Source organism: Rhipicephalus sanguineus, chromosome 8, assembly GCF_013339695.2.
Source record: "Rhipicephalus sanguineus isolate Rsan-2018 chromosome 8, BIME_Rsan_1.4, whole genome shotgun sequence".
Classification (NCBI taxonomy): Eukaryota; Metazoa; Arthropoda; class Arachnida; order Ixodida; family Ixodidae; genus Rhipicephalus; species Rhipicephalus sanguineus.
Window position 1 is genome coordinate 11,588,613 of NC_051183.1, and position 26,861 is coordinate 11,615,473.

Here is a 26,861-nt window from a genome sequence, read left to right on the forward strand (position 1 = left end):
TGCCGTTCTTCGCGTGACATTCCAATTTGTTATAGCATTCGTTGCTTCGCCGTTGCGGCGAAACAATGCACAATAAACGCTCAACTACCTCTGTAAAGACACGTTTAACTTTCGTGTCATGTTTTTTTAGTTTCTTTAACGGCGATAAAACTTCGTGTGCCGTGTAACTTTAGTTTTGATTGAAGCTTTTCGGTGAAGTCTTACTCACATTCGCCGCTGCATGCTGCACTCGACATTTTTCTGCTTTATGGTTCACTTCGCTGAAGTACGGCAGCAATGAGCTGAAAAAGAATGTGGATACAGGTGTGTCGTCATTGCAAGTCGAAACACCGCTCGACCACGGCCTACGCTCTTTGCTTCGAGCTGCGAATCCGTCGAGTGACCCTTGTGCCAGTGAACTGGAGAAACTCTATTAGTTATGCATTACTGGTAGGGCGTGCCTGGTAAAAACCATGCGCACACAGGTGGAAATATTAACTGTTATCAATCGCGCCAGATGCACAGGCAACGCTACACTATAACGCACGGCTTCACCCATCAAAACACAGCAAATGTTCACTGACATAGCGCCAACAGCGTGTAGCTGGCTTAGGTTGGAAGATTAATACTTATTACTACTGTCAAATATAGCATGCGTCTGGGGTCTGGCAACGTTAGTTTTGTTCCATCATGGCGGAACCCATAGGGTTATAGGTTTCAATGCATGGGCCTTATGAGGAACCCACGCTAGTGGCCGTACTCCGGTGAGATACGTGCAGTAAGGCCACTAGCGTGGGCTTGGACTTAGCGTGTCATAGGGCCGCGTTTGCCGTCGCCTCGCGTGAATTAGCACGCCGCTGCACACGTGCGTTCGGGCAACAAAGCCGCCGAGCGCAGCGCGGCAAGTACTACACAGTACTGCTACACAGTACTGCGGCAGTAGTACACAGTACTGCTCTCGAGAATCAGCAACACTTTATTGCCTGCTGCAACACCACAAAAACGACGTACCTCCGTTAGCGAACTAGAGTGACTCTATTAGCGAAGAAGTGACTCTATTAGCGAACTCCGTCCGAGCGAACCCTAAAACAGAGGAGACCACTGTCCCGAGAGAGAGTCGAAGAGACTCTTCCCGCCGCGCGCGAAACCGGCGAAACGTCTCGCGAGATCACGCGCGGCGCCACCATCGAGATGTAGCCAGGCTAGGGTGGCTAGCCAATGTAGCTCGCCCAGCACCGTAGGACTGTAGGACCGCGGAGGAGGGGAGAGTCATCGGACATGTGGACGGCAGAAATGGGCGAAAACCCCGCGCAATGGCGACGGGCAAGCCTCAATCCCACAAGTTTCCGCGGAGACTCCGATGTAATATTTTAAGAAAGGACGACTAACTTGTGTTTACATTAACCACCTAGCACGACACTCTTGCACAGATGAATGGCAGGAGCGCCGCATTTCTGGAGGAGGAGCTTGTATTTATTATCAGGTGAATTGGCGCTTAGACATATGCTCCTGCTATGATTCCAGAAGATATCGTGTGACAGTGTGTTGAAGGGTGTGTTTGCTGATATCTAGGAACTACAAGTATCGTCTGCGGAAAGAATTCGCAGAATCGGCCGTAAACAATTGCGTAAGCCTCGCCCCATAATTCTGAAGCTTATTGATCACCACGATAAGGTAGCTGTGCTAAAAAAAGTGCTTTACACTAAAGGACACAGAAATCTCCATTTCTGTGGATTTTTCTGAAGCTACACGACATAAAAGAAGAAAACTTTGGGAAAGCACGGCGGAAAAGAGCAGGTGAAAAGTTTAAATCAATTTACGACAAAATCCGAGTTGTTGGTGTTCTGTTCGTACAGGATGCAGATCCTAACGAACGAGTGCCACTTCAAGGGAATATCATTAGGGAATCTCAGCTGAACCGAAGCACGACAGTCAGGCAAATTACTTCGCTGCATTCAGTTTAAGGCCCGCAGCATCATTAATATAAACTTGCTGACTTGGAAAGTATCATATTAGCGTATGTACCACATTTGATTATAGTAACAAAAACCTGGCTACATTCAGAGATTAACGATGACGAAATAACGCCTCCAGGATATGGCATTTATAGGAATGATAGGCTTGCCCGTGGCGGAGGTGAGGCTGTCCTGTTCAAAAACTACCTGAATGTGACTAGGCTTTTCGATACTGTCGGTATTGAATGTGTCATTATTAACCTTGAGGAAATGAATTGTTGTGGGTGCATTTTACCACCCTCCGAATTCCAAGAAGGCCTTTTTTGATGAAGTTAACGACTTTCTTTGTTCCTGCAATAAAAACACTTGTAATGTACTGTTAGCTGGGGATTTTAATATTCAACACGTTAATTGGGACATAGACTTCCCGGAACCTCTAGTGCTGCTGAGCCTTTGGTCGACATTGTCCTTTTTCATGACCTAACACAATTAGTAAAACAACCCACCCGTGTTTAAAGCAATGCACTATCTATTCTGGATCTTTTTCTTGTAAGTGACAGAATCCTTCGTCAAAGTCCTGTTTTGTGCGTCTTTGACGGTGTATCTGACCACCGAATGTTATCATTCAGCATTCCACTGCGCATAATGAAAGAAGTAAAGGAAAAACGCGCAGGGCCAAATTTCACACGTGCTGATGAAGTCGCCGTTCTTGACTTGTTCGACATATCGTTTTCTGATTTCAGTAGCATGTACGAGTTTGCTTTGTCGACGATTTGTTCAAAAGTCTTGTTATGAAATGTTCCTTCAAAAATTATCAGAACACATTCTACTCGCCCATGGATGACGAAACAAGTAGTGGGCGCGGGACGCAAACTAAAGAAGGTGCGCAGACAACTGCGCCAGAACCCGTCGTCGTATCATGGGTCGAGATTTTCCAATATCCGTTTACAGTTAAATGAAACTATAAAAATGGCAAAATACTATTAGTTAGTTAACATATCTTTGAAAAACTTCTTGCTTTCTTCTCCTGCGAAATTCTGGCGACACTTGCCAGGTACCTAGGAAGCAACAGGCCGGCATATAAAATCCTCATTGACGGTGAGTTAGTCACTGACGAATCACTCCTTGCGTCATCGTTTAACAAATTCTTCTGTTCAGTCTACACGGGTGATGATCGAAAACAACCAGATTTTGCAGTTTCTCAGGACGTACCTCAAATTACTGACGTAATGAGGAATTTTTTTCGGAGGGTGTTTGTGTGCAGAACGGCCAACTTTGGCAACTAGTGGTCGCGGTGAAGGCGTGAAACTATTTTAGTGTCACCCGAAAAGCTAAAGCATGAAAAAATTTCGGGGGGTGTCGAACCCCCTTAGTTACGGCCCTGTGCTTAATACAGACGTAAAGAAATGACCAGGAATTGATTGTATACCGAACGCATTTCTAGTAAGGTATGTGGAATGGTGCTCAAGGTATCTATCTGTAATATTTAAAAAAAAGCCGCACCTCCCCGAAGGGGATCGTGAGGAAATGCGAATGCATTTGGGTGCACCCGAGGAGTGTGCGATTAATTAATGATGAGAGACAAGAGTGTGCACGTAGAGGCGTAATGCTCGAGTTGCATTGTGTCACACTTCGTCCTAGTGGTATCGTTGCCGCGAGAGATTCGACTTCACCGACTTCCATCGCTATCAAGACACCAAAGCGCGCGCTCCCTGCATGATATATATATATATATATATATATATATATATATATATATATAGGTCCGAGCGCGGAGAGGAGGAGCGCCCGAGCTCTCTCTCCGCCGAGCGAGCTCCGCGATGCGAGCGCCCTAACCAGGTACACTCCTCCTCTCCCTTACCCTCCGCTGCTCCCACTGACCTCCATTAAAAAAACTGGACGGCGCATCCCCGCTCTGCGAGGCGGGCGCTTGTGAAGCCACCGGAAGGTGCCCTTTTTGTCCCGGAAGCCGGCGTCTTCTGTGCGTCTCAGTCGCGCAGTTCAAATATTCTCGGGTGGCAGCTGTTGTTATGATCGTTTTTATTTTTTATTTTTTCAAACTCTGCGATTACGCGTCGCTTTAGACGCCGACGAACGCCACGCGAAAGATGACAGACGCCGTGCCGACACCGTCCGAATACGGCGGAGTGCTGCAACGTACAAAATGCGTAAAAAGTAATGCAACTTTGAGGTACTTACGCGTGAAATGTCTTCCCTGACGACTTTTCCGGTCGATTCGTACAGTTTACTGCGCTACAAGCAGGTATTTCTTTAAAAAAAGAAGAGAAAAGCTCTTTTCCGGGACAAAAACGGCGGCTTCCGGTGGCTTCACGCCCGCGTGCTCGATGCGCCATCCAGCTCCTCCTAGTGGAGATCAGTGGCTGCTCCTAAGGTCCTTAGCTGCTCCGCGATGCGAGCGCCATCACACGCCCGCGCACTCCTCCTCTCCCTTACCCTCCGCCGCTCACCACCTGCTCCGGTTGCTAGGCGCGGCGCAGCTGTTGCTAGGGGCGAGGAGGAGCGCGCGCGGAGGGATAAAACCTGTGCGCACGCCGGCCAGGGACGCAGGACAACCCCCGACTAAGAAATGCATTCGCATTTAAAAAAACATTATCCACTGCAGAACTCCCGAGAGATTGGAAGCCCGCGAAAGTTGTTTCGATCCCTAAGGCTTTTGAAAACCCTTCACTGATTACGTCATATAGACCAATATCTTTACTTTGTACCTGTTCAAAGATGCTAGAACAGATTATTTGTAAGCACGTGTCAAACTTTCTGCAGCAAAACAATATGAGTTATCACCGACAACATGGTTTCCGTAAGGGAATGTAGACAGTTACTCAACTCCTTGAGACGATACACGAGTTTGTCTTAGCCTTAGATAAACAGCGTCAAATCGATATCATCTTTTTGGACTTCCAGAAAGGCATTCGATCGCGTCTCGCACCATGAGATTTTGCTAAAATTGAAACCCATATATTACAGAATAATTCACTGTTGTCATGGACAGGCGTACTTATCTTCCAGGAATCAATGCATATCAATTGGTAGCTCGTGTTCACGCCCAGCGCCCGTGAGATCCGGCATTCCCCAAGGGTCGGTTCTCGGGCCATTATTCTTTTTAATATTTATAAATGACATCGTGAGGTAAATACCTGTAAAAATCAAATTGTTCGTGGACGATTGCCTTTACCAGAAGATAAACACTCCTGATGACCAGGTATTGTTAAGTTGTGCCCTGGACAAACTACATAATTGGTGTGAAAGAAGAGATGAGCAACCAACACTCAAAAAACCGTTTCAACGACAATTTCAAGAAAAAAGGCACCACTGACTATCCAGTGTTCAATTAATGGTCTCTGTCTTACTGCTTTAAATCGCTATAAATGCTTAGGCGTTATAATCGCTTCAGATCTCCGGTGGAATGTACACATAACTTTTATAGAAAAGGAAGAAGCAGGAAATCGTTACGACAGTCAACGCAAGAAATAAAACTATTAGCTTATAAAACTTTCATTCGTCCACTTTTGGAATATGCCTGGGCCCCGCCATGGTGGTTTAGTGGTTATGGCTCTCGACTGCTGACCCGAAGGTCGCGGGATCGAATCCCGGCCGCGGCGGCTGCATTTTCGATGAAGGCGAAAATGTTTGAGGCCCGCGTGTACTTAGATTTAGGTGCACGTTAAAGAACCACAGGTGGTCGAAATTTCCGGAGCCCTCCACTACGGCGTCCCTCATAATCATATCATGGTTTCGGGACGTTAAACCCCAAATATTATGATTATGGAGCATGCCTGCGTCGTTTAGGACCCACACATTAAGGAAAGTATTGATAAACTAGAAAACGTACAACGAAAATTGGCTCACTTAATTTATCTTCCGCTCGTACAATCGTCTTACGTCAGTTAGTGCTCTGCTTCGGACAGATCGAACTTGTAACCCCTACTGCCGCTACATCTGCGGCAATATCACGAAAGATTAAAATACATGTACTTGCTCTATCATGATAAGATTGGCATTGAATCAAGTGCGCTCATTAAAAAAGTCGCGCGACGACCCACGCAGGCGTATCATCAAAAAAAAAAAAAACTAAAGGAATTTTCTTGTAGGTCTAACGCATTGTGCGTAGCAGATGCCACGCCAGTCGCCTTCCGCGCGCTTCCAGAAGGCAGAAAATCTACGGTAAAGCCTTCCGCAAAGGCCTGTGGCGGCTCTCAGACTAGCTTTATGTTAGTATGTTAGCTTTATGGCAGTATGTTAACTCTATTAAGCCACCTGTCACTCTCTGTCACAACTCTGTCACTCTAGAACTCTAGCCGCCATTGGTATGGTGGCTAGTGGAATGGCTTGCGTCGTTCTCGACATGACTCGAAGCGTGACTCGAGGTGGCTTGACAGTGCATGTGAAAGACGTCTTACAGACAATCCAATCCACGCCAGCGCGCAAAACATGGCAGACGCGAAGCCGGCAATTGTTCAGCTGCCCCGGACTTTCTGAACTTGCGCGCGCCCAAATGTGCATATTTTGACCGCATAATTTGTTTGCGTGCTCTTTATAGGGCACTTAATCGAGTTTATTGGTATGACATCTATCATAAAACTTCACGCCATTTCGGGCGTTCAGGATGAATCGCCGCAGTGCTACCTCTTGCAAGTGGACGAATTTAAGTTCTTGCTCGACTGCGGTTGGGACGAGTTCTTCAGCTTGCAAGCTGTCAAAGAAATGAAGAAGTGAGTACGTTTGTGAAACCCTGTACAATGTGGCTAGCAGCGCTTGCCCCGTGTGGTTGTTTTCCATCTTAGTTCGTCGCGCTACTAGCCACGGTTAATCCTCACCAACTAGCCCAATTTTCCGTTCTGTTGAAGCCTGTACAAATGCTAGTGAGTGTTCTTACGACGACCATTTGTTTGTTTTCGTAGCCAACTTGCGCTCGAGGACGCCGATTCGATTTCGGACCACACCGGCCGCGTTTCAATGGGTGCAAAATGTTAAAACATCCGTGTACTTAGGTTTAGGTACCAGTGAAAAACCCGAAGGGATGAAAATTAGTGTGGAGTGCAGCACTACGGCGCTCCTCATAATCATACCACGGTTTTAGTGCGCAGAGCCCCATAAGCCAGCTCTCATTTTAGCGTTTAGGCAAAGGCAATCATGCATAGACTAAGCATTTCTAGGCATTGTTTTTTGGCATGTTTAACATATGTATTCCTCCTGGTGAAAAGTAAGAGGACACCGACCAAAAACACTTAACGGCTCCCGTACGGGGGCCGAAACCATGGTTGTTCCCGACCAAATGAGGTTTCGTCGAACTCTTAATTTAATGTACTCCTCCCCTGAAGAGCCAACGTAGAGATCACTGTGTACCGCAACAGGAGTTCCTGATACGTGGCAGGCGCAGCATTATTTGTTGCATCATTTATTGCGTAGACATCACGGGAGTCGCTGTTTCTTCGCCCATTTATATTTTATATTTTACTTGCCATAATACTGGCTTTCGCGCTGAAAAATGCGCATTTTAGGAACAGACTCCAAATTATTTATTACCTCAAAAGAATGTTAATAAATAGAGCTTTAACCACATGAACAGCGGCACGAGTACTTCAGTACGAGTTTCAGTTTCAGTTGGTGGCATTAAATGCAACTAACCACATGGCAACCCAAAAAGGATGTAATGATTTGCATAATCGTATTTAGTTGCAATGGGTCATTGATAGTAATGTCCACCTTGATTTTGCTATCATGTGTACTGTGTGTGCGAATTTCTTCAACGAATTGACACTGATGATGATATTTATGGCCATTCGCGCTTTGTACCGGGTGGACTTGCTATCGGTGTCCTAGCCTAATAAAAAATTAATAAATAATATGCACATAGTCAGGAGGCACATAACTCCGGCATTGTGCATGTCTATCTCATGTCCTTCCACTACGTCTCGTTTCCACAACACGCATTGTATCTAACTCAGTAGCTACCCCTGCATCTAGATCCACCATTTGCACAGCCTCTCCTTGGTTGTTTTGCAAAATAGTGAGCACACCTCTAGCGTACACTTTGCAAGCACCTGTATGTTGGCTTTCCTGCAAGAACCTTTTCCCAATAAACCTCTCGTTCCCAGACTGCTTTTCTCACACTCCTCCACATTCCAGTGAAGGTGTGGCAGCAGCAGCACAAACGCTTTTCAAAACAGGTTGCAGGAATGCCACGCCTCATCTTAAGTTCCCTCATATTCAGATAGATAGGGAGAAGCGAAAGAAAAGAAAGACGAGTATTAGTGGTGAATGTAAAAAAAATAGTTGTCCGCTAGTCTGTGATCGAGGCTGTTTGTGTGGAAAACATTTCTGCTCACACATGCGCATAAAGTATTTCGCAAGCTGTCAATTCATGATACGTTCTCGCCATTTGTCAATGTAGGCATGCAAGCCAGGTGGACGCAGTGCTACTTTCTTTTCCCGACTGCGGACATTTGGGGGCGCTGCCGTACCTGGTGGGACAGTGCGAGCTCAAGTGCCCCATCTATGCGACCGTGCCCGTCTACAAGATGGGCCAGATGTTCATGTACGACCTGTTCCAATCGCGCCACAACATGGAGGACTTCACTCTCTTCACCCTCGACGATGTCGACGCAGCCTTCGACAAGATCATTCAACTCAAATATAGCCAAACAGTCAATCTCAAAGGTGAGCTCGCATTACTTATCTACACTCTATGCTACCTCAGCATTTCCTTCCTTGCTTACGTCCTTTTTTCTTCTTGCTCAAACAAAGTTCTGTTAAAGCAGTACAGTCTGTATCACACTTGTCTTAAGTGATCGAACACATGGCTGTGAAAGCTGGCGCTGTCCGCAGCTGCTACATCGTGTTAGCTACAAGCTTCCATTCATGCCTGTATTATAGCACAAGGATAAAACATGCAGCATGACAATGTTTGGTATCATTACGGCGTCGTGTCTCTGCATATTTTTGCAAACTACAGCAGCTGAAGTGGCTGACTGGCTGCTCCAGGTAAGTGTGATTCAGATTGTACAAGAACAGCCTAATGGTTGACAGATGCAAGTCCTTTTGCAGGCATATGTTTTTCACTGAACAATTCTTTTATCCACGTTTGTGCTGACATTTTCTGTCTATGTGACCATTTCTTGCACATTCAACCATTGACCACTTCACTGAGGGCACATTGAAAGTCATCCTTTTTATTTTTTCCTCACATAAGACCAGGCATCAAACTCAAGCCATAATAACTAAAGCATTCAGCTACTACAGTAGCATTTTGGTGCTGTGAACATTACTCACAATTCACGATCACTTAAAAAACATGTCAGAAACAAAGTGCTTACACCTGACATTTTTCACTATAGTAAACTCCAGCACGAAAGAGCAACCTTGATTTGAATCTTCAATATGATCAACAATTATGTGAAAAAAGCAGCTTCATACACATTTTTCACCAAGATTTCTGTCACTTAATATTTTGTTCCTTTGATGCTTGTCAGCTATGGGTAAGTTACATTAGTTGCTGCAGAGTTCTTTGAGCTCTCCGAAAAGCCCTAGGTGTCCACATGCAACAATATTTTTAATTAATATACTGGATAATTGATCTATTCACTTACCTGTTAATTGATAGTGTGTAATATCTTAAAGAAACACAAGCTTTAAGGAACACATCACAGGGGAGCAAACAGGTTGTTTGTTCTTTCAGTAATTGTCAGCTGCATAAAATTGCCATAGAGCAGTCTTTACAGACTTTTTTGAAATTTCTGGCGGAACCACTAATGTCCACAGACCACAGTTTGATTGAAATGTTAACTAATACCATATTTTCTCGAATCTAGGCCGGCCCCGATTCTAAGCCGACCCCCCGAAATTCACAAGGCCAGAAAAAAAAAAAAAACTTAAGCATTTTACTCGAATCTAAACCGACCCCCCCCCCCCCAACTTTCGCACATCGTTTTTTCGAAAAAAACATCACCTTAGATTCGAGTAAATATATTCGAGTAAATCTTATGTCCCAAAGTGGCAGATAGTATGCGAGAAATTATAGTGGTCTGTATACAGCTTACGGTACATGAGTGCGGGTGAAGAAGGAATGGGTGTGGGCAGCGCATGGTAGCGTGTAGGCAAGATAACCGCTGGTCATTAAGAGTAACAGAATGGGCTCCAAGAGAAGGCAAGCGTGTGAGAAAGAGGCAGAAAGTTAGGTGGGCAGATGAGATGAAGTTTGCGGGAATGACATGGCCACAGCAAGCACAGAGCTGGCGTGGCTGGCAAAACATAGGAGAGGCCTTTGCCTTGCAGTGGGCATAGTCAGGCTGGTGATGATGACATGAGCATTCATGTTTGAATCTCCATCAGAATACACCCATCACAGTGTGAAATTGAACCCATCAACTTACGCACAATTGTACAATACCACAGCCATAAAAGGGGTGATGACACCAATTTTCGAAGCTGAGTTTACTCCATCATACGAATCTCCTGTATACAGAGACGGCTCTAAGCAAGTGTGAAGTTTAGCAAATGCTGATAAGATATTTTATTTGGATATTAAAGTCAGTTTTCACATGGCACACCTGCTGACATCGACACTAGCGTGACGTCAGGTTACAGTGTCAATTCTGGTGACTTCGTACGCCAGTAGGCTAGTTGTGATGACGTCATGGACCGAAACATACAAACGGCTGCTTGCGTGTCCCCAATGGAGCCAAGCAGAGGTGCGGCCAGGGAAACGTCGCGGTATCTTGCACAAGCACATGACAGGAAGCTCATACCGTGTCATGACGTCAAGGTACAGTAGGAACCGAAACTAACCTTTAAAAACATGTTGTAATTAATTTTTCATGGTGCACTCACGCTTACCAGTGTCTTTTCTAGGCTTTTGAGGATTCTTCCTTGTGTTTGACATAAGAAAGAACTACCACTGAAAAGTTTCGTGTCTGTACTATAACTGTGGCACGATTGTACTTTGAGTAACGATGGTCTTTTGCAGGCAAGGGCCAAGGCCTATCCATCACTCCACTTCCAGCCGGCCACATGATCGGGGGTACCGTGTGGCGCATAGTCAAGGATGGCGAGGAGGACATTGTCTACGCCGTGGACTTCAACCACAAGAAGGAGCGGCACCTCAATGGCTGTGCCCTCGAGACTATTAGCCGCCCCTCTCTGCTCATCACAGACTGCTACAATGCAAACTATGCACAGGCACGAAGGAGGACGCGCGACGAGCAGCTCATGAGTACGTCGCCTTTAGTCACGTGTCTATGTTCGTTAATCCTTTCAGACTCCACCTAAAAAGAATTTTCTGTAAATGCATCAAATTGATACAATGTTTGGAAAATTGATGAACCCAGCCTAAATGGATGCGTACACTGGAGGAGAAAATTTTGAAGAACACACAAGCTGGGATTAGCAACAGCTTAAAGGGACACTAAAGAGAATCAATGAATCTGTTTAGATCGATAAATTGTGCTCTGAGAACTCTAATGTCGTTAATTTCGCCATCATAGGTTTATTAATAGAGGAGAAAATCAAGTTCAAAGTTTCATTTTTAAATGTCGCGCCGAAATCTCCCCACGTGAATTCACGAATTTCAAAGTGTATTTATAGTATTTTGGCGCCATTGGCTCACCAAAATAATTCCAAACATTGTATGTTAAGTCTCTGGCCCTCTCAGAGGACAATGTACTTCATTTTTACCGATTAGGAACTACGTAGTCCCTAGTAGGTGCCATCAAAACATGTGACGTCACTGCGAATGGTGCGGAAACTTCAAGGTGGCGTCGCCACCCACATTTTGTTTTTGAGTGTTTTCTTGCTTACTAAGCATCTTCTCGCAGCAAGGGTGGTGTTTTTGGTATCGTGAAAGAGTACTTTACATGAGAAAAATCGTTTTGCTCTTTAGTGTCCCCTTTAGTGAAACAACAGCTACTCGAAAGGAAAACCAAGATGCACATGCGCTGTACATGATACAGTAGAGATACGGTGACACAGTAAGGATACAGTGGAGGCGCATATGCATACTGTTTTTCCTTTCGAGTAGCTGTGGTTGCATTAAACTGTTGCTAGTCCCAGCATGTGTGTTCGTCAAATTTTGCTCCTCTTGTGTACGCATCATTCAAGGGTGGATAATTGTCGACGTAGAGCAAAAATTTGACACAGTACAAGAGAAGGGACAAAGACGAGCGTTCTCTTGTCCCGTGTCAAATTTTTGTGCTATTTCAACAGTTATGCATCACCAACAAGCACAGCTTCGCACTCTTTTCAAGGGTGGGTTTGTCGATTTTTCAAACTATGCACCAACAAGCCCAGCACCAGCCTCTTCTATGATAAAACGTTACTTCAAGGCACTCGATATTCTAGAGCAACAAAACTAATGTCATGATACGTTAATTTGTGTGTGTTATCATAATTTTTTGTAATTAAATTTCTATTTATTCTGAGCATTCATTAGAATTAACAGAAAAGAAACCCAACGAAAGTATAGGGAATGTTATTTTGTAGTAATTATGATGTAAATGTGAAGAAAGTAATGTGGACGAAAAGATAACTTGCCGCCAGCAGGGACCTGCCGGCAGAAGTTGAATATGTAAGACATCACTGTATACATAAGACATAACATAAGATACTGTAATGATATTAATCTGGATAGCATATTACGCCTATATCAGTCCATATGAAGAATCACTGGATGTAAAAAAATATTAGCATAACAAATTCAATCTAACATCAGGAGTTCATTTTGCCTACATCAGCAAAAATGCTTACATTGAATATTGCATCAAATGAAGGTATTTTTGTGTTGTATGTGAATTAATTATGATATGGTTCAGATGCATGGGATACTGTTAGCGGATTCGTTTGTTTGTCAAAACGTTCTGTAGTGCAAAGATGTTACTGTAGTGCTGTGTGACATTTCTGAGATGTTCCTTTCAGCCAACATTCTCCAGACTCTGCGGAACAGCGGCAACGTGCTCGTGGCTGTTGACACTGCCGGCCGTGTCCTCGAACTGGCCCACATGCTGGTATGTTGAAACTGCTCTCTACTGATGGTACCTGTGGCACCATCTTGTGGTAGAGCAGGGAACCATGTGGCTTAGGGGCACTTGCTTCAACAAGTTTAATCAGACGTCAGGAGTGGCTGCATTGACAACAGCAGAACTGATGAAAAAGGTCACTGTGATCTAAAAAGAACCTGTGTTCTTCAGTCTGCCCTGTTCTAAGTTTGCTGCTAGTGTGCTGTATGTAATGGCAAATGATCATTGGTAAAGTGCATATGCGTTTCACAAAAGATAGGTGCTAGGTGCAGGCATTTAAAGTATGCGTCTTCTACGTAGTACTTGGATTAACACAGCAAGCTGGGCGAGTTGGTAAGTTAACATATTAGGACCTCTTCGTTGTCCGACATCCTGAAGTTAGCTAGCTTGTCAAGGTTAATTCCCAAATTCACATTCCAATTCCTAGTTCAGGATCCAAACAGATCGACTCGTTCCATCTGCCCCTTCACAGGAGCAACTGTGGCGCAACCAGGATTCTGGCCTGATGGCCTACTCTCTGGCCCTCCTCAACAATGTCAGCTACAATGTGGTTGAGTTTGCCAAGTCACAGGTGAGTGTACACCTCCATGATAATAAAAGTGCAACTACGTATAATGGAGATTTAAAGGGACACTAAAGGCAAATATTAAGTCGACGTTGATTGTTGAAATAGCGGTCCAGAAACCTCGTAGTGCTACTTTTATGCCAAGGAAGTGCTTATTTTGAAATAAAATCACGTTTTAGTGGTCCGCATCGCGTTAGCGCACTTCAAATCACCCGCCTGAAATCCGACTTTCATACGTCACTGCTGCCATGCCCAACGTTGCCTGCCTTTACTGCGCGGCCGCCGACACAAGTAGCAGCAGAGCGAAAGTAGCGGGACCCACAGCAGCAACTACGGCCAGCGAAGCCATCGAAGCTTGCCGCAATCGCCACAATGGATGTGGACGGAGAACTTGACAACGATCGAGACATTGGCTCGCGACGCTGGGCTCCAATTCAGCGACTTGAGCCCCGATGAACGCGGTATGCTGCTAAGGGCTCGTAGTGCCGGCGTCGTTGCATGTGTCATTTTGTCGAACTTTCTGCCAGAGCGACTTTCACGAGCGCGCAAAACACACGCGGCTGTACGCGATCCCGAAACTGCCACTGAGACGCGACCGCATGAGCAAAGCAGGGCGCCGGGCAAAGCGCAGTTCGGCGAAAACGGAACCTTTGAACCACGCGCGCCGTTCCCCATGGCAACGCCACAGAGGTTCTTTTTTCCATGAATCAAACAGAAACGAACAAGCATTTCATTACGTCCTTTCATGCACGGACGGTTCTTCTTTTATTGCTGCTAGTTTGATTACTAGCGATTTATTTTAGGCAGACTCTCATAAGTCATCGGGATCACTTCAAAAATGTCCCACTCGTGGCGCTCATCATGTGATACATTTAGCTTAATTTCTCGGTAAGTAGGGCACTGCTGTTGATAATATTGCCGTTTTAGAAGTTGTCATACATTGAAATTTCAATCTGACATAAATTGTTATTTGCCTTTAGTGTCCCTTTAAGAAAGAACACAGGACGGAGTGCTTACTACCAACAGAAAATTTTTATTTGGGAAAAAAACGTTCTTATACAGTTGAACCCCTTTATAAGAGGCACGCATGGGGGAGAAATTCTTGCCTGTTATATGAGGTGTCTCTTATAAACAGGGTACTAAGTTATGCATTTTCCTATCAACCCTTACTTTCATGTAGCACACTGGTGTCTCTTATACCCCATGTGTCTCTTATATCAGTGTCTCTTATAAAGGGGTTCAACTGTAGTGTATGCACGAAGGGAATGTACGTCATGACAAAGCAGCGTTATTATCTAGAACAATCTTATTGGGTATTTTTAAAGGCTCTTTTATAGATTGTTATGCCGTGTGTGGGGTTCGGTGTCTACTCCAAGAAAGAAGGCATTCGTAGACGGCGGGGAAACCCAATAACATTTATTAGTTAAAACTTGAACGATGTTAGGGTGGCAAGAAAACTCTAAAACAACTTCGAAGAACCACTTCCGCACCGGTGCCGCTAACCCTGGCCCCTGCGGACCACACGCCACGCACACGCGCACACTTCACGACAGTTCGCCGGCCACTCCCCCCGGGCCGCTCGCTGTGCTGGTTTATAAAGCATTCGCACATGGAGGCACATGCGCAGTGGCGCTCGTCGCTGCTTGTCATCACCGCCGCTGAAGGCGAGGGCGAGGGTTGTTATCCGCGATCCCCACACTTGGTGAAATGAAAGCATCAATTTGCTACGATTGTCCTTCCTAATACATATACTAACATTGACACGAACTTGATGTGGTTTCCTCAGTGCAGTGTAGAGTGTAAGGTTCAGAGCATTTTTTCAAATTTGTTCTACAAACACACTGGCATCGAGGTAAATAAGTGCCATAAACATGTTATAAACTTATGTTTGTTGCATTATTACTAGTTATGCTAATAAATTATACATGCTAGCCTGAAGTGAAACAATAAATTAGTTCAGACTGATAAATTATTCTCTGAAAACTCTAGGGCTGTTAATTTCACCACCAGAGGTTTATTAAAGGGGTACTGACACTAAAAGTTTGGCGCGGTGTTTTCTGTCTGCAATATGTTTCTGGAGGCCTATTAATCATAACATGGCACATCGCTTGCTGCAGCGCGCAACAGATAATTAATTACGGTCTGTTTAATACCGACCAGTCTCGGTTTCGGTTTGGGAGAGCTCCAAGAACGACAAGCCACCGTGTGCAACTAACGCCATCTGGACTGTGAAACAGCACACAGAACTGTGATGCACTTCTGCGCTGCCTGCATGGTCTTTCGCGTGCGACATGTGCAGTGTGATGTCGTTGCCATCATCGTCACCTGGTGGCAAAGACTTTCTTGAGGCTTCCACACATTTGCACGGGCACGGACTCGTGAGCAGCCACCGAATAGTAGTCTGCTGGTGCAAGCGCGGCAAAAGTGCAATGGCGACTATGACGTCGTGATTTAGCTGGGCTTCTCGGAGCTTGGCCGCAGTGGCGATGTGGGGGAAGTTCCTGGGTCCCCTTCAAGTCACTTTGTACGATGTCAGTGTCGCAAGATAGCGCTGGATCGGGCATGTAAACTTCAAAATTCACATAAATTACCTTCCAAGCTGTGTTCACTGTTCAGATTTGGTAGATGATGTACGCATGTTCACAAGAATCAATCCTACAGGCTATCTCAATCGCGAAATTTTATGTCAGTACCCCTTTAGCAGAATAAAAAATGAATGTCAAAAGCTTCACTTTTAAATTTCCCACCGGAATCTCTGATGGTGACGTCATGAATTTCAAGGTGTTTTCTCCTATTTTGGCCATATTGGTTCCACAAAATTTGCTTAAACTTGGTATGTTGCACCTGTGGCTCCTTCAGAAGACAATGTACTTCATTTTTACCGACTAGGAACTACGTAGGCCATACCAGACACTGTCAAAATGTATGACATAACGGTGACTGGTGTTGGAACTTCAAGGTGGCATCGGCATTCACATTTTCTTTTTGCGTGTTTTCTCGCTTACCAAGGGTCGTCTCGCAGCAAACGGGGTGTTTTTGGTATCGTGAAAGAGTAATTCTCAAATATGAGAAAAATTGTTTTGTTTTTTTTTCGTTTAGTGTGCCTTTACGACAATGACTATAGTTGACCTTGCTTCTCACTTACATCCTTCATAGGAGATTCGTAACGTATATTCTGGCAGATGTTTTTCGCAAGTAATGTAACAATGCACCTAACTGCTGCTTCCAGGTGGAGTGGATGAGCGATAAGGTGATGCGCTCCTTTGAGGGTGCACGCAACAACCCGTTCCAGTTCCGACACCTCCAACTTTGCCACGGCATGGCAGAACTCGCCAGGGTGCCCGAGCCAAAGGTTAGTAGTGCACTCCTGGATCTCCATCCACGCAGAAAGGCGCCGTTTTGTCGCATGCTCTCAGTCTCTCATTGCTAGCAAACTCCACTACAGATATATAGTAGTAAACATGCGGTTTACAAATTTTCTCGTGTATAACCCGCGCTAAACTATTTTAAAAGCTTGGAGGTGAAGTCAAGCCGAAAAACGCAAGTTCCTGTGCGCAAAGGTTGCTTTACAGTAGTGCTTCACAGCTATGCGAGGAAGCTAGCTTCGCGGCAATACGTGGGGATCATTTTTTTTAAATGTTTCGGCAAATTGTTGTTGAGGGTGCAGGTTATGCACAAGAAAACGTTCATTACATCTAGGTATCAGCAAGGAATACAGTCAAACCTCGATATAATGAATTATTTGTTATAATGAACTAAATGAATACTAGTCATGCCTCAAACACTGTGTTACCAATATACGTTTGTAACGACTTTTGAATTTAATGAAATTATTGTCATGTCAAGTGCGACATTGTTATATCATACCATAGTGTAACACACAGGCATCCAGAATTTGATGGTGACACAGCACCTTCAGTGTATGAGATTGAAAGATCCCTGTTGTTGCCATTGTAATTCTGTGCAGTGTGCAGTACTCACAGATTGAAGCACAAAAATTTTAGGGGTAAGTAATACACATACTTTTGTTTCCAGCATCTACGATTCGTGTCATATCAGTATAACTTTGTCTCAAGCATTTACATCAGAGCCAACATTACTTTTAGTGGCCAGAATTGGCAGTTACATAGTGCAGTTAGCACTAGCAGTTGCTCACGGCAGCCGTTACACACACAAAAAAAAAATGATGTCGCATTTCAGTCTGTGAGTACCGTATGCAAAAGGTCACTCTTATCTTACCTAGCCAAAACAAAATCGTGCAGGTTGTGCTCGCCAGCATGGCTGACATGGAGTGCGGCTTCTCGCGGGAGCTCTTCATCCAGTGGTGCAGCAGCCCACGCAACAGTGTGGTGCTCACAAGTCGCTCGGCGCCCGGCACGCTGGCACGGCAACTCATCGAGAACCCACACCAGCAGTCACTCACTATCACGGTAAGGACGCTGTCATTGCACATTAATTCACTAAGGTTTCTCCTGAAAAAGCTTTGATCACCGTACTCATAGGACACATTGCAATACTACTCGCCACACGTGGTTAAATAGGCGACTAAGCAGACTGTAGCCATCTTATGCCTCGTTCCTGTTCTGAGAAATCTGCCATAAAAGGATAGAATGACAGACAGCATTGATTCAGGAACAATAGGGACATTGCTGTTTAAGCGAGGCAGTGGCTGAAAAAAACGCTTTGAAACTGGGCAGTTTCAAAGCATTACGTTAGGTTGTCGAGTTCTCTTATCCACTGAAAATTAGCTGTGCTTCAGTGTTCCAAGATTTGCATGTGCAAAATGTTCAAGTATTGCTATAAGTTCAGAAGAATGCTTTGAAACTGAATAGGAAGTTCTACTGTGCACAACGTGAAGGTAGCCAAGCTCTGTTATGCACTCAATGTAAGCTATGCTGTGTTGCAGTTTTTCCAAGCTTGCATGTGCAAAATGTTCGAGCGCTGCTATAATAACATGCGGTTTCCAGCTTTTTCTTGTCCATTCAAGTTAGCTCCAAACTTCAGGGATGTCTTTCTAAATCCATTTAGCAGTCCTAGTAGGTTATCTTCTGTGATGGTCACAATTGAAAGCCGCTCATGAGCAGGCTTTGACTAAATTGTCTTTTTCGAGTCAATGATGATGATGAGTATTTATTTTAGTTCTTACGTAGTTTTATATCTTGGAGTTCAAAAGAAGGCCTCAAGCTAGTTCAGGTCAGCATGCAGATTTTGTACATTTTCTTTCACATGATCGGGGTGGATAAATTGTTTAAAAGTGCCATGTCCTGAAGGACGTACTGAGTCTAACTTGTTTGGTTCTCTCCCTTTTCCACAGGTCAAGAAGCGCGTTCGCTTAGAAGGCTCAGAACTCGAAGAATACATGCGCAAGGAGAAAGAGCTTGCCGCTGCACGACACAAAGCCGAACGCGACACGTGAGTGGTTTTTTTTTTGTCGTTTTTTTTTATTAATGTAGAAACTGTGGTCCGCACCCGCTGCTGGAGCTGAGGGGACGCATTATTATTATTATTATTATTATTATTATTATTATTATTATTATTATTATTATTATTATTATTATTATTATTATTTGATTTGCATGCGCAAGTACACAACGACACAGATAAAAGAGGGAGAGAGCTAGCTGGCAACTGCCACCTAGAGGGGCACAATGCCTGCCTACTCTCTTGGGAGGAGGCAGCATTCTCCCGCTAAGCACAAAGTCGTGTTCGATTCCTGCTGCTGCACCTGCAATATAATGGTGAAAAAATTCAAATATACCCGTGCACTAAAATATAAGTGCACAGATTAGGTGATTAGGTGCACAGTCTAGTTGCAAGAGAGTGCAGACATTAGCTCCAGAAACCCCTCTAGCAAACTTTTCTTTTCCCCGAAACCAAGTGGCTGCCTGTACACAGGCCAGTTTGGCATGTGCCTTATACTCCATTGTATTGCTGTAGGGAACTGGATGCTTCTGACTCGAGTGAGGAAAGTGAGGACGACATGGACATTGACGAAAAGAAGCCACAGCCAGAGCCAAAAGGAGAGGTGGGCCACACATTGACATTGAGTGTTAACGCTTACAGCTGAGAATAACACCTCTGAGAGCTCGGAGTACGGCCTTGAATAGGTTCAGCTGTAGTTTAGAATGTGCTTAGTGCAGCCTAATTTATAGACTGCAGTATTTCAAGAAAACAGAGTACCTTGCTAAATGTTTGTGGTTGTGACTGGCATGTATGTAAATTCAAGTGATGCTAATTAACCCTTTGAGGGTCGAATTTTTTCGCAAAATGCACTCCAGAAGATGTGTATTTTTTTATTGCTGAATTAATTCTTTAGACGATTCTATTTAAGAAACAAATTGTCTAAAATGTTTTTGCGTGACCGTAAAGTGACAAAGTCATTTTTGTTGTTACATGCACGTGGTCTATTCATGAGTAACATCAAGCAAAATAATAAAGAAACACTTATACAATTTTTTTATAAATAAGAATTATGCGTTGTATTAAATATAGCTCATAGACATACAAAAATAAGCACACTAGAGTACTTTTCCAGTAAAAAATGTTCTTGCTCCAACACTAAAAACTTTTCGGCCTGTGATAGTCGAGATGTCGCTCCTTCATCATCATCCAAGTCTGAACTCGTAAGTAAATCCTCGTCTGATGAACTGACATCCAATGAATCAGATTCTCATTTGGCACTTGGGGAATAGTCCACATCGGAAAAATTGCTGTTCGATTCACTAGCAGCAAAGCAATCGGCGCGTACTTCTATAGCATAAGCGAACTGCGTAAGCGAGCACACGGGAGAAAACTGTATGGTTGTGCACCCGTCCAGAAAGCAATACGAGTGAAAAAGCTATAAAAATTGTTCGTCTTATCGCCAACGAGACGGAGTTAGTCCTTCCGAGTCCCCAAAACAGAAAACGCAACTACGGCAGCATCGTTTGTGTAATTTAACGCTGCACAGAAACAGATGTAATCGTACCCCGGGGAGCAAGCAATAAACGAGAGAGTAACAAGTGGTCGCCCTTTGAGATTAAAAACCAGACAGCCATCAGCTTTGCAGGAGCAAGAAGCGATAACCACCCTAAGGACGAAACCGAAACCAGCTGCACCGCGCGTGCGCGCTCGGATTGGCAAGCAAAAGCTGGCACGCCGCTTTGGAAAGAAAAAAAAAAAACAGAGAGACATTGGTGCATGAAAAAACTTCCATGTATTCCCAAAATGTGGCAGCACATGCCAAGTAAGTGAAATGATCGAAAAAGGCACGCATTTTAAACATACAGGCAATGACGTACATGTATGGCGTAAACCCTCAAAGGGTTAACCATTTTAGGTGGTACCAGCTAAAATGTGTTGTGGTGCCACAAGTGAACAGAACGCAAGAGTTGTGTGTCAGGAAAAGAAATGATTTTAGAAAGGTAAACGTATTCAAACAGCTAAGATATAACCGCATTGTATAACTTATCCAAAAGCAGTATTAAATGATGACCCAAATTGCACAGCCCTTGTCCTTCCTTTTTCTTGTTCTCGCACTTTTTTTTTTTTGTATATCCGTGACTATACAGTGTTCACTACGGACTTTCAGGAACTGTGTAGCTTGGCTAGTATTGCACATTGTTTGTGGCATGCGTATTTTCAGTGTAAGAAATTTGAAGGCAAATACGCAGGCTGCCTGTACTCTTGGTAAACAGCTTGTAATGCAGCCACTAAAGTATTAAAAAGTTTGAAGGTTACAGAAATGCCCCTGGCTGCAGGTATGTAAGTGGCTCAGGAGAAATGGGAGTGTTTCGGCTAATTTTCCAGACTTCCACAGCTTCGAAGTAGAACAGTGAAAGGACGCCAAACTAGCGCCGCTCTTCGCCGCTGCATCCGCCTCTACTACAGCACGCCATTTCTGTGTGCGTGATGGACTGCTATACAAGAAGAACCTTTCCAGCAGTGGCGCACATTTTCTGCTGGTGGTGCCGGAGAGCCTTCAAACATCGATTATGACTGCTATGCACGACGACCCTACGTCTGGACATTTAGGTTCTGCGCGGACGCTTCATCGGACTAAGGAACGCTTTTATTGGCCTGGTATGCAAAAGTCTATTGAGATGTATGTGGCCAGCTGCATGCAGTGCCAGCGCCACAAGCGTCCATCTGCTGCTCCAGCTGGTCTTCAAGCGCACCTTTCCAAGCAAGTGGGCATTGACTTCCTGGGCCCCTTTCCTAAATCAGCACATGGCAACCGATGGATAATTGTTTGCGTCGACTACCTCACACGCTACTGCGAGACGGCGGCCGTTCCCTCCGCAACCGTCAGTGACGTATCATTGTTCTTGCTACAACACGTCATCCTCCGGCATGGCCCTCCTCGCGTGATCATCAGCGACCGTGGACGACAATTCACAGCGGATGTCGTGGAGGAGCTCCTTCGTCTGTGCGAATCCCGCTTGCGTCACTCGACCCCCTACCATCCACAAACGAATGGGCTTACAGAGCGTACCAACCGGACAATTGTCAACATGGTGTCTATGTATGTTTCATCCGACCACAAGAACTGGGATGACGTACTGCCTTTCATTACGTACGAATTCAACACCGCGAAGCACGAGACTACAGGCTATAGCCCTTTCTTCTTGCTGTACGCACGTTCGCCCCGGCACACAATCGACAGTCTTCCCTTTCAGTGATCACGAAAACGTCACTGTCGCCGAGACCCTCTGCCTTGCCGAAGAGGCGCGTCGCATAGCTCGGTTACGCACCTTGGCATCGCAAGACAGAGCGAAAGCACGCTACGACATTCACCACCGACTTGTAACCTATGGCCGTGGTGATTTAGTGTGGTTGTGGACTCCTACACGAAAACGCGGTTTGTGCCAAAAGTTTTTGGCCACTTACGATGGACCATTTGTTATAGTCAACAGACTCACAGAGGTCACCTACACAATAGCTCGCCTCACTGCGAGTGGTCGAAGATCTGCCAAGACACAAGTTGTCCATGTCGCCCGCCTGAAATTATTCACACCGAGACAAATCGACTGACTCGTCCGGTGGCCTTCGTCTAAGAGGAGAGGAATGTTGCGCATATGGACGAGGACAACGAAGACCACCGTGAACGTGCTTGCCGCTCCAGGTCAGAAAGGGAGAAGAGGACGACGTGAAAATCACCAACTAGTCGGCCGCTCCTGAGCTCACCCTCACGACATAATAAACAGCCCCTTTCAACCTTGACGGTCTCCTTTAAGCGTGACAGGAGCATTCACTCGCGTTGCCTATAGTTGGATACAACTTTTGAAGCAGCTGCATTTCCTCCTCAAAGGCGGATGAACACAAGCTTGCACCAATGGGTGCGCACTCGTGACTGACGTCATGAACAGGACGGCCGGTGGCTCCGCCGTCGGAGAACATCGGCACGTGCACGAGCGGGACTATATTTCTTTAGTCACTGAGGCGACCGGCTGCCGCACTTTGGTTGTCTGAGCGGGGCCTCTCCTGTCTTCTTAAGTTGTATCCGACTATAGTTTCTTAAAGGGGTCCTGCAACACTTTTTCAAGTAATCATCGAATGGCTTCATTAAAAGAGCACATTGCCTCACAAATCAAGTGCCGCAAAAATTTTTAGGTCCGTCAAGTACAAGCAGAGTTACAGCGGTTCGTCGCACACTTCAAGCGCTTTCTCTCTCCTCTCGTACCAGCGAGCGCACTGAAACCTACGCTGGGAGGGCCAAGAAGATGCGTCCGCTCGTCAGCGCGCATCATGGCTTCAAGCACTTTTTTTTTTCTTAGAACTCACGGCTTTCACTGTGATTGCGAGCGCGGGCACTTCCCACGGCGGCCACGGTAACTATGCAGTTCCCAATGCTCAATTCAGCCAATGGCCATGGACTTTGAGGTTTATGGCATCATTTGTCGAGAGAAGAGGGGACGATTTCTAGCTTCCTTTGAGAATTGATTGTAAATTCCAGGCCGCATGCTGCGCTGTAATGTTTGGCTCGCGTGTTCTCAGGAGCCTCGACTACCGATCGGCAGCGTTTTCTGACCATGCTGAAAAAGTTGTGCAGGAGCCCTCATCAGGATTACCTCATCAGCTCCCTCGAGGCAATGCAAAATCATGCAGCCCGGTTCATATCATCTCAGTACAGTAAACATGCAAGCGTCACTCATATCAAATCGTCTCTAGCTGTTAGCAGAAAAACCGCACAGATCAGCCTGTTTCACAAACTATATCGCAACTTTTCTCACCTACATGGCACTCTGCTCATTCCTCCAACTCGCACCTCCCGTTGACTGTTCAACTCTAAAAGTGTACAACGTCTTCATGGCTCAACTCACGCATTTAACAAATCCTTCTTGCCATCAGCCATCGAACATTGGAAGTCTTCCTGAATATGTTGTTCAAGAGCGCGACCCAGTCAAATTCAGAGTGTTGCTGTCTTTTCTTTTTTACTGACCCTCACACATGCCTGTTCTTCAACAAAGCTTCTTCTTTTCAATAACGTTTTTTTTAGCCTTCTAGTATTCATTTGTGTTCACATCCTGCAACCAACCGCGTGTAATAGTTCTTACACTTTCATAATTTGCTTTATCTTTATGTTCAACGCGGTGCAATGTATATTTGCTTCACTGTTGCTCCTTAAGCAGTGCATTTACATGACATGTCCTTATGATATTTATTTGTTCCCCCCCTTATGTAATGCCTTGTTCAAGGCCTTTAAGGGTGATGAATAGCATGTTGTCCTGAAGACAGCTTCATTTGTTGTGTGGTGTTTCATGCCTTGAACTGTCATTGCACCTCTCGGTTGCAGGCAAAATCCAAAAGCATGGGCTTCTTCAAACAAGCCAAAAAGTCGTACCTCATGTTTCCTGTGAAAGAAGAGAAGGTCAAGTGGGACGACTACGGAGAAATAATACGGTCAGTTGGGATGAGGGGCTGTCTTGCTTCTTACGGAGAAATGGTACGGTCAGTAGTGAGGCTGTCCGGCTTTTTACGGAAAAATAATATGGTCAGTTAGGAGGCTGTCTGGCTTTTGAGGGAGGAATAATACGGTCAGTTGGGGGAGGGGGGGATTGTCTAGCTTCTTATGGAGAACTACGGTCACTTGGTGGGGGCAGTGTTGCAGCATCCATGGAGTTTACAGCTAAAATTAGTAATAGAGGAAAGCCGTGACCACTTAGCCGCCGCAGTAACAGCGATGCATATTTAGGAATAATGGGAGCAAAATATTTTTCTTATCTCCATTCTTGTAGCTTCAGCCTCTATTGCAGCTTTATTTTACTTTTATCGGCCTGCATCAGCCTAAATATGCAGACAATTGTGTTTTTAGAAAATCAGTTCTGCGGAATCCCGCAAGGTGGCAGAAGGGTTAAGAAAGGGAAAATAGACAACCACCCATTTGTAGCACAAAGCCACAAGGAAACCCATACGGATTTCTCAGAAATAAAGCCTCTTAGTCGCCTAAAAATATTGGTAGAGCAACTGCCCTGGAAAGGCGTTGGTCCCGGGTTCGAACCCCGGACCAGGACGAATTTTTCGGTGACTAAGAGGCTTTATTTCTGAGAAATCCATATGGATTTCCTTGTGGCTTTGTCCTACAAATGGGTGGTTGTCTATTTTCCCTTTCTTAATTGTGTTTTTATTAACGCATCATTTGAATGAGGCCCTACACATGGAAATAATTATCGCAGATAGTTTTCATTGTGACGCACCATTTCATTGATCGGGATCAATTTTCAAGGCGCGAATACATTTGATGCTGGGACAAAGGTTAAGCAAATACATGTAGTTCTTATCGTTCCTATTATGGCTGAACTACAAGGCTTGCAACTCCTACCGGTACTGGCACAGAATTTCTCTCTAGTAATTTTTATAAGAAACTCTTTGCCATGGACCAAGACCTTTTCGCAGGCACTACAGGCTTAGCAGTGATTAGGCATATCTAAGTAGAGCAAGATATATGTTGGCTGATACCAAGAAACGTGTAAGACACGGCACTATATTAGTTGGTCTTCTTCGGTGTCTTTTATGCACTTATCAGATATCTGTCAAGTCTGTGATTTCCTGCCATGGTTGCTTAGCACTTAAGGTGTCGTGCTGCTAAGCCCGAGGGCGCAGTTCAAATTCCTGGCCACGGTGGCCGTATTTCGATAGGGTCGAAATGCAAGAACACTCATGTGCTTAGATCTAGATGCATGTTAAAAAACCCCATGTAATCGAGATTAATCTGGAGTCTGTCAATACGGCTTGCCTCGTAATCATATTGCGGTTTCGGCCCGTTATACCTCAGCAATTATTGTTACTATGTTAAGCCTGTGATTCACACTAACTAGCTCAACTTTCCTCTTTAACAGTAATGAAACACCCATAGTGATTTAAAAAAATATGTATCTGGAGCCTGCTGAGCACAACGCAGTCTTGTATTGCTACGAAGCAGTGGGAGGAACAAACGGTCAGGCAGTGAGGCATGCTACATGGAGCCTGCATATCTTATATCAAACTATTTGCTCATTTTCTTCAGATTCAATATATCCGGCTTCTACTTTGTGCATGTTCTGCGACGTAGGAAGTGCCCCACATTGTGTTGTTTTTGCAGGCCCGAAGACTTTGTGGTCGTCGACAAAACGGCACAGGAGGAAGAAACCGATGAAACCAAGGCCGAGGACGACGACCTCATGCAAGGCAAGTACTTGTCGATGCTTCTACCATGACTAAAGCTGCAAGGTTCATTCACACCTGCGACTAGTACCAGTCACACGACCAAGTTAGTCGCAAAGCAACTGGTCGCAAATGGCCGCTTTGGTTGAAAAGTGACTGCTTTGGCTAATTTCCTCGCTGCAGTCGCGCTTTCGGTCGCGCGACTGCAGTTGCAAAACTTTGAACTAGGGGTGTGCGAATATCAAAATTTTCGAATACGAATCGAATACGAATATCCACCTTCGAATATCGAATCGAATATCGAATATCAAAAGAAAAATGCCTCCACAGTAACGATATTTTATTTAACATGTAGCTATTTGAAGAAAAAAAAAACATTAACAGCCTGACTGGCAACCAACACAACATACACTGCTATCTCCAGAACACAATGTCCAGCCTAGCACAATGCACATCACAACACAAGCAAATATCACGGCGCAATGAAAGTAATGACTACATGCTATCATGAAGAAATATGAGTTGCTCCACATGATCAGGCAGCAAGCGCTCCCTTGTAACAGAGACACCCCCCCCCCCCCCCGCCACTGAAAAGGCACGCTCGCTTGGAACAGAAGTGGCTGGTATAGGGAGTTACATGGGGGCAAAGCTTTGCCAGAGTGGGGTATCTGAAGGTGCCTACAGTCCGCCACCAGTCACGTGGGTCTCTGTCTT

General features: G+C 45.0%; 1 protein-coding gene across 1 annotated transcript in view; it reads left to right on the forward strand.

Moving 5' to 3' along the window:
* Positions 1-6,374: 6,374 nt before the first annotated feature.
* LOC119401370 (cleavage and polyadenylation specificity factor subunit 2) overlaps positions 6,375-26,861 on the forward strand; it is a 31,380-nt gene continuing 10,893 nt past the window's right edge. The window contains exons 1-11 of the mRNA XM_037668104.2: positions 6,375-6,664; positions 8,347-8,612; positions 10,918-11,163; positions 12,861-12,949; positions 13,434-13,532; positions 16,756-16,878; positions 17,789-17,956; positions 18,841-18,938; positions 19,464-19,551; positions 24,301-24,407; positions 26,086-26,171. Of these exons, the coding sequence (XP_037524032.1) occupies positions 6,516-6,664; positions 8,347-8,612; positions 10,918-11,163; positions 12,861-12,949; positions 13,434-13,532; positions 16,756-16,878; positions 17,789-17,956; positions 18,841-18,938; positions 19,464-19,551; positions 24,301-24,407; positions 26,086-26,171 (1,519 nt within the window). The 5' untranslated portion in view covers positions 6,375-6,515. The remainder of the gene's footprint in view (positions 6,665-8,346; positions 8,613-10,917; positions 11,164-12,860; positions 12,950-13,433; positions 13,533-16,755; positions 16,879-17,788; positions 17,957-18,840; positions 18,939-19,463; positions 19,552-24,300; positions 24,408-26,085; positions 26,172-26,861) is intronic.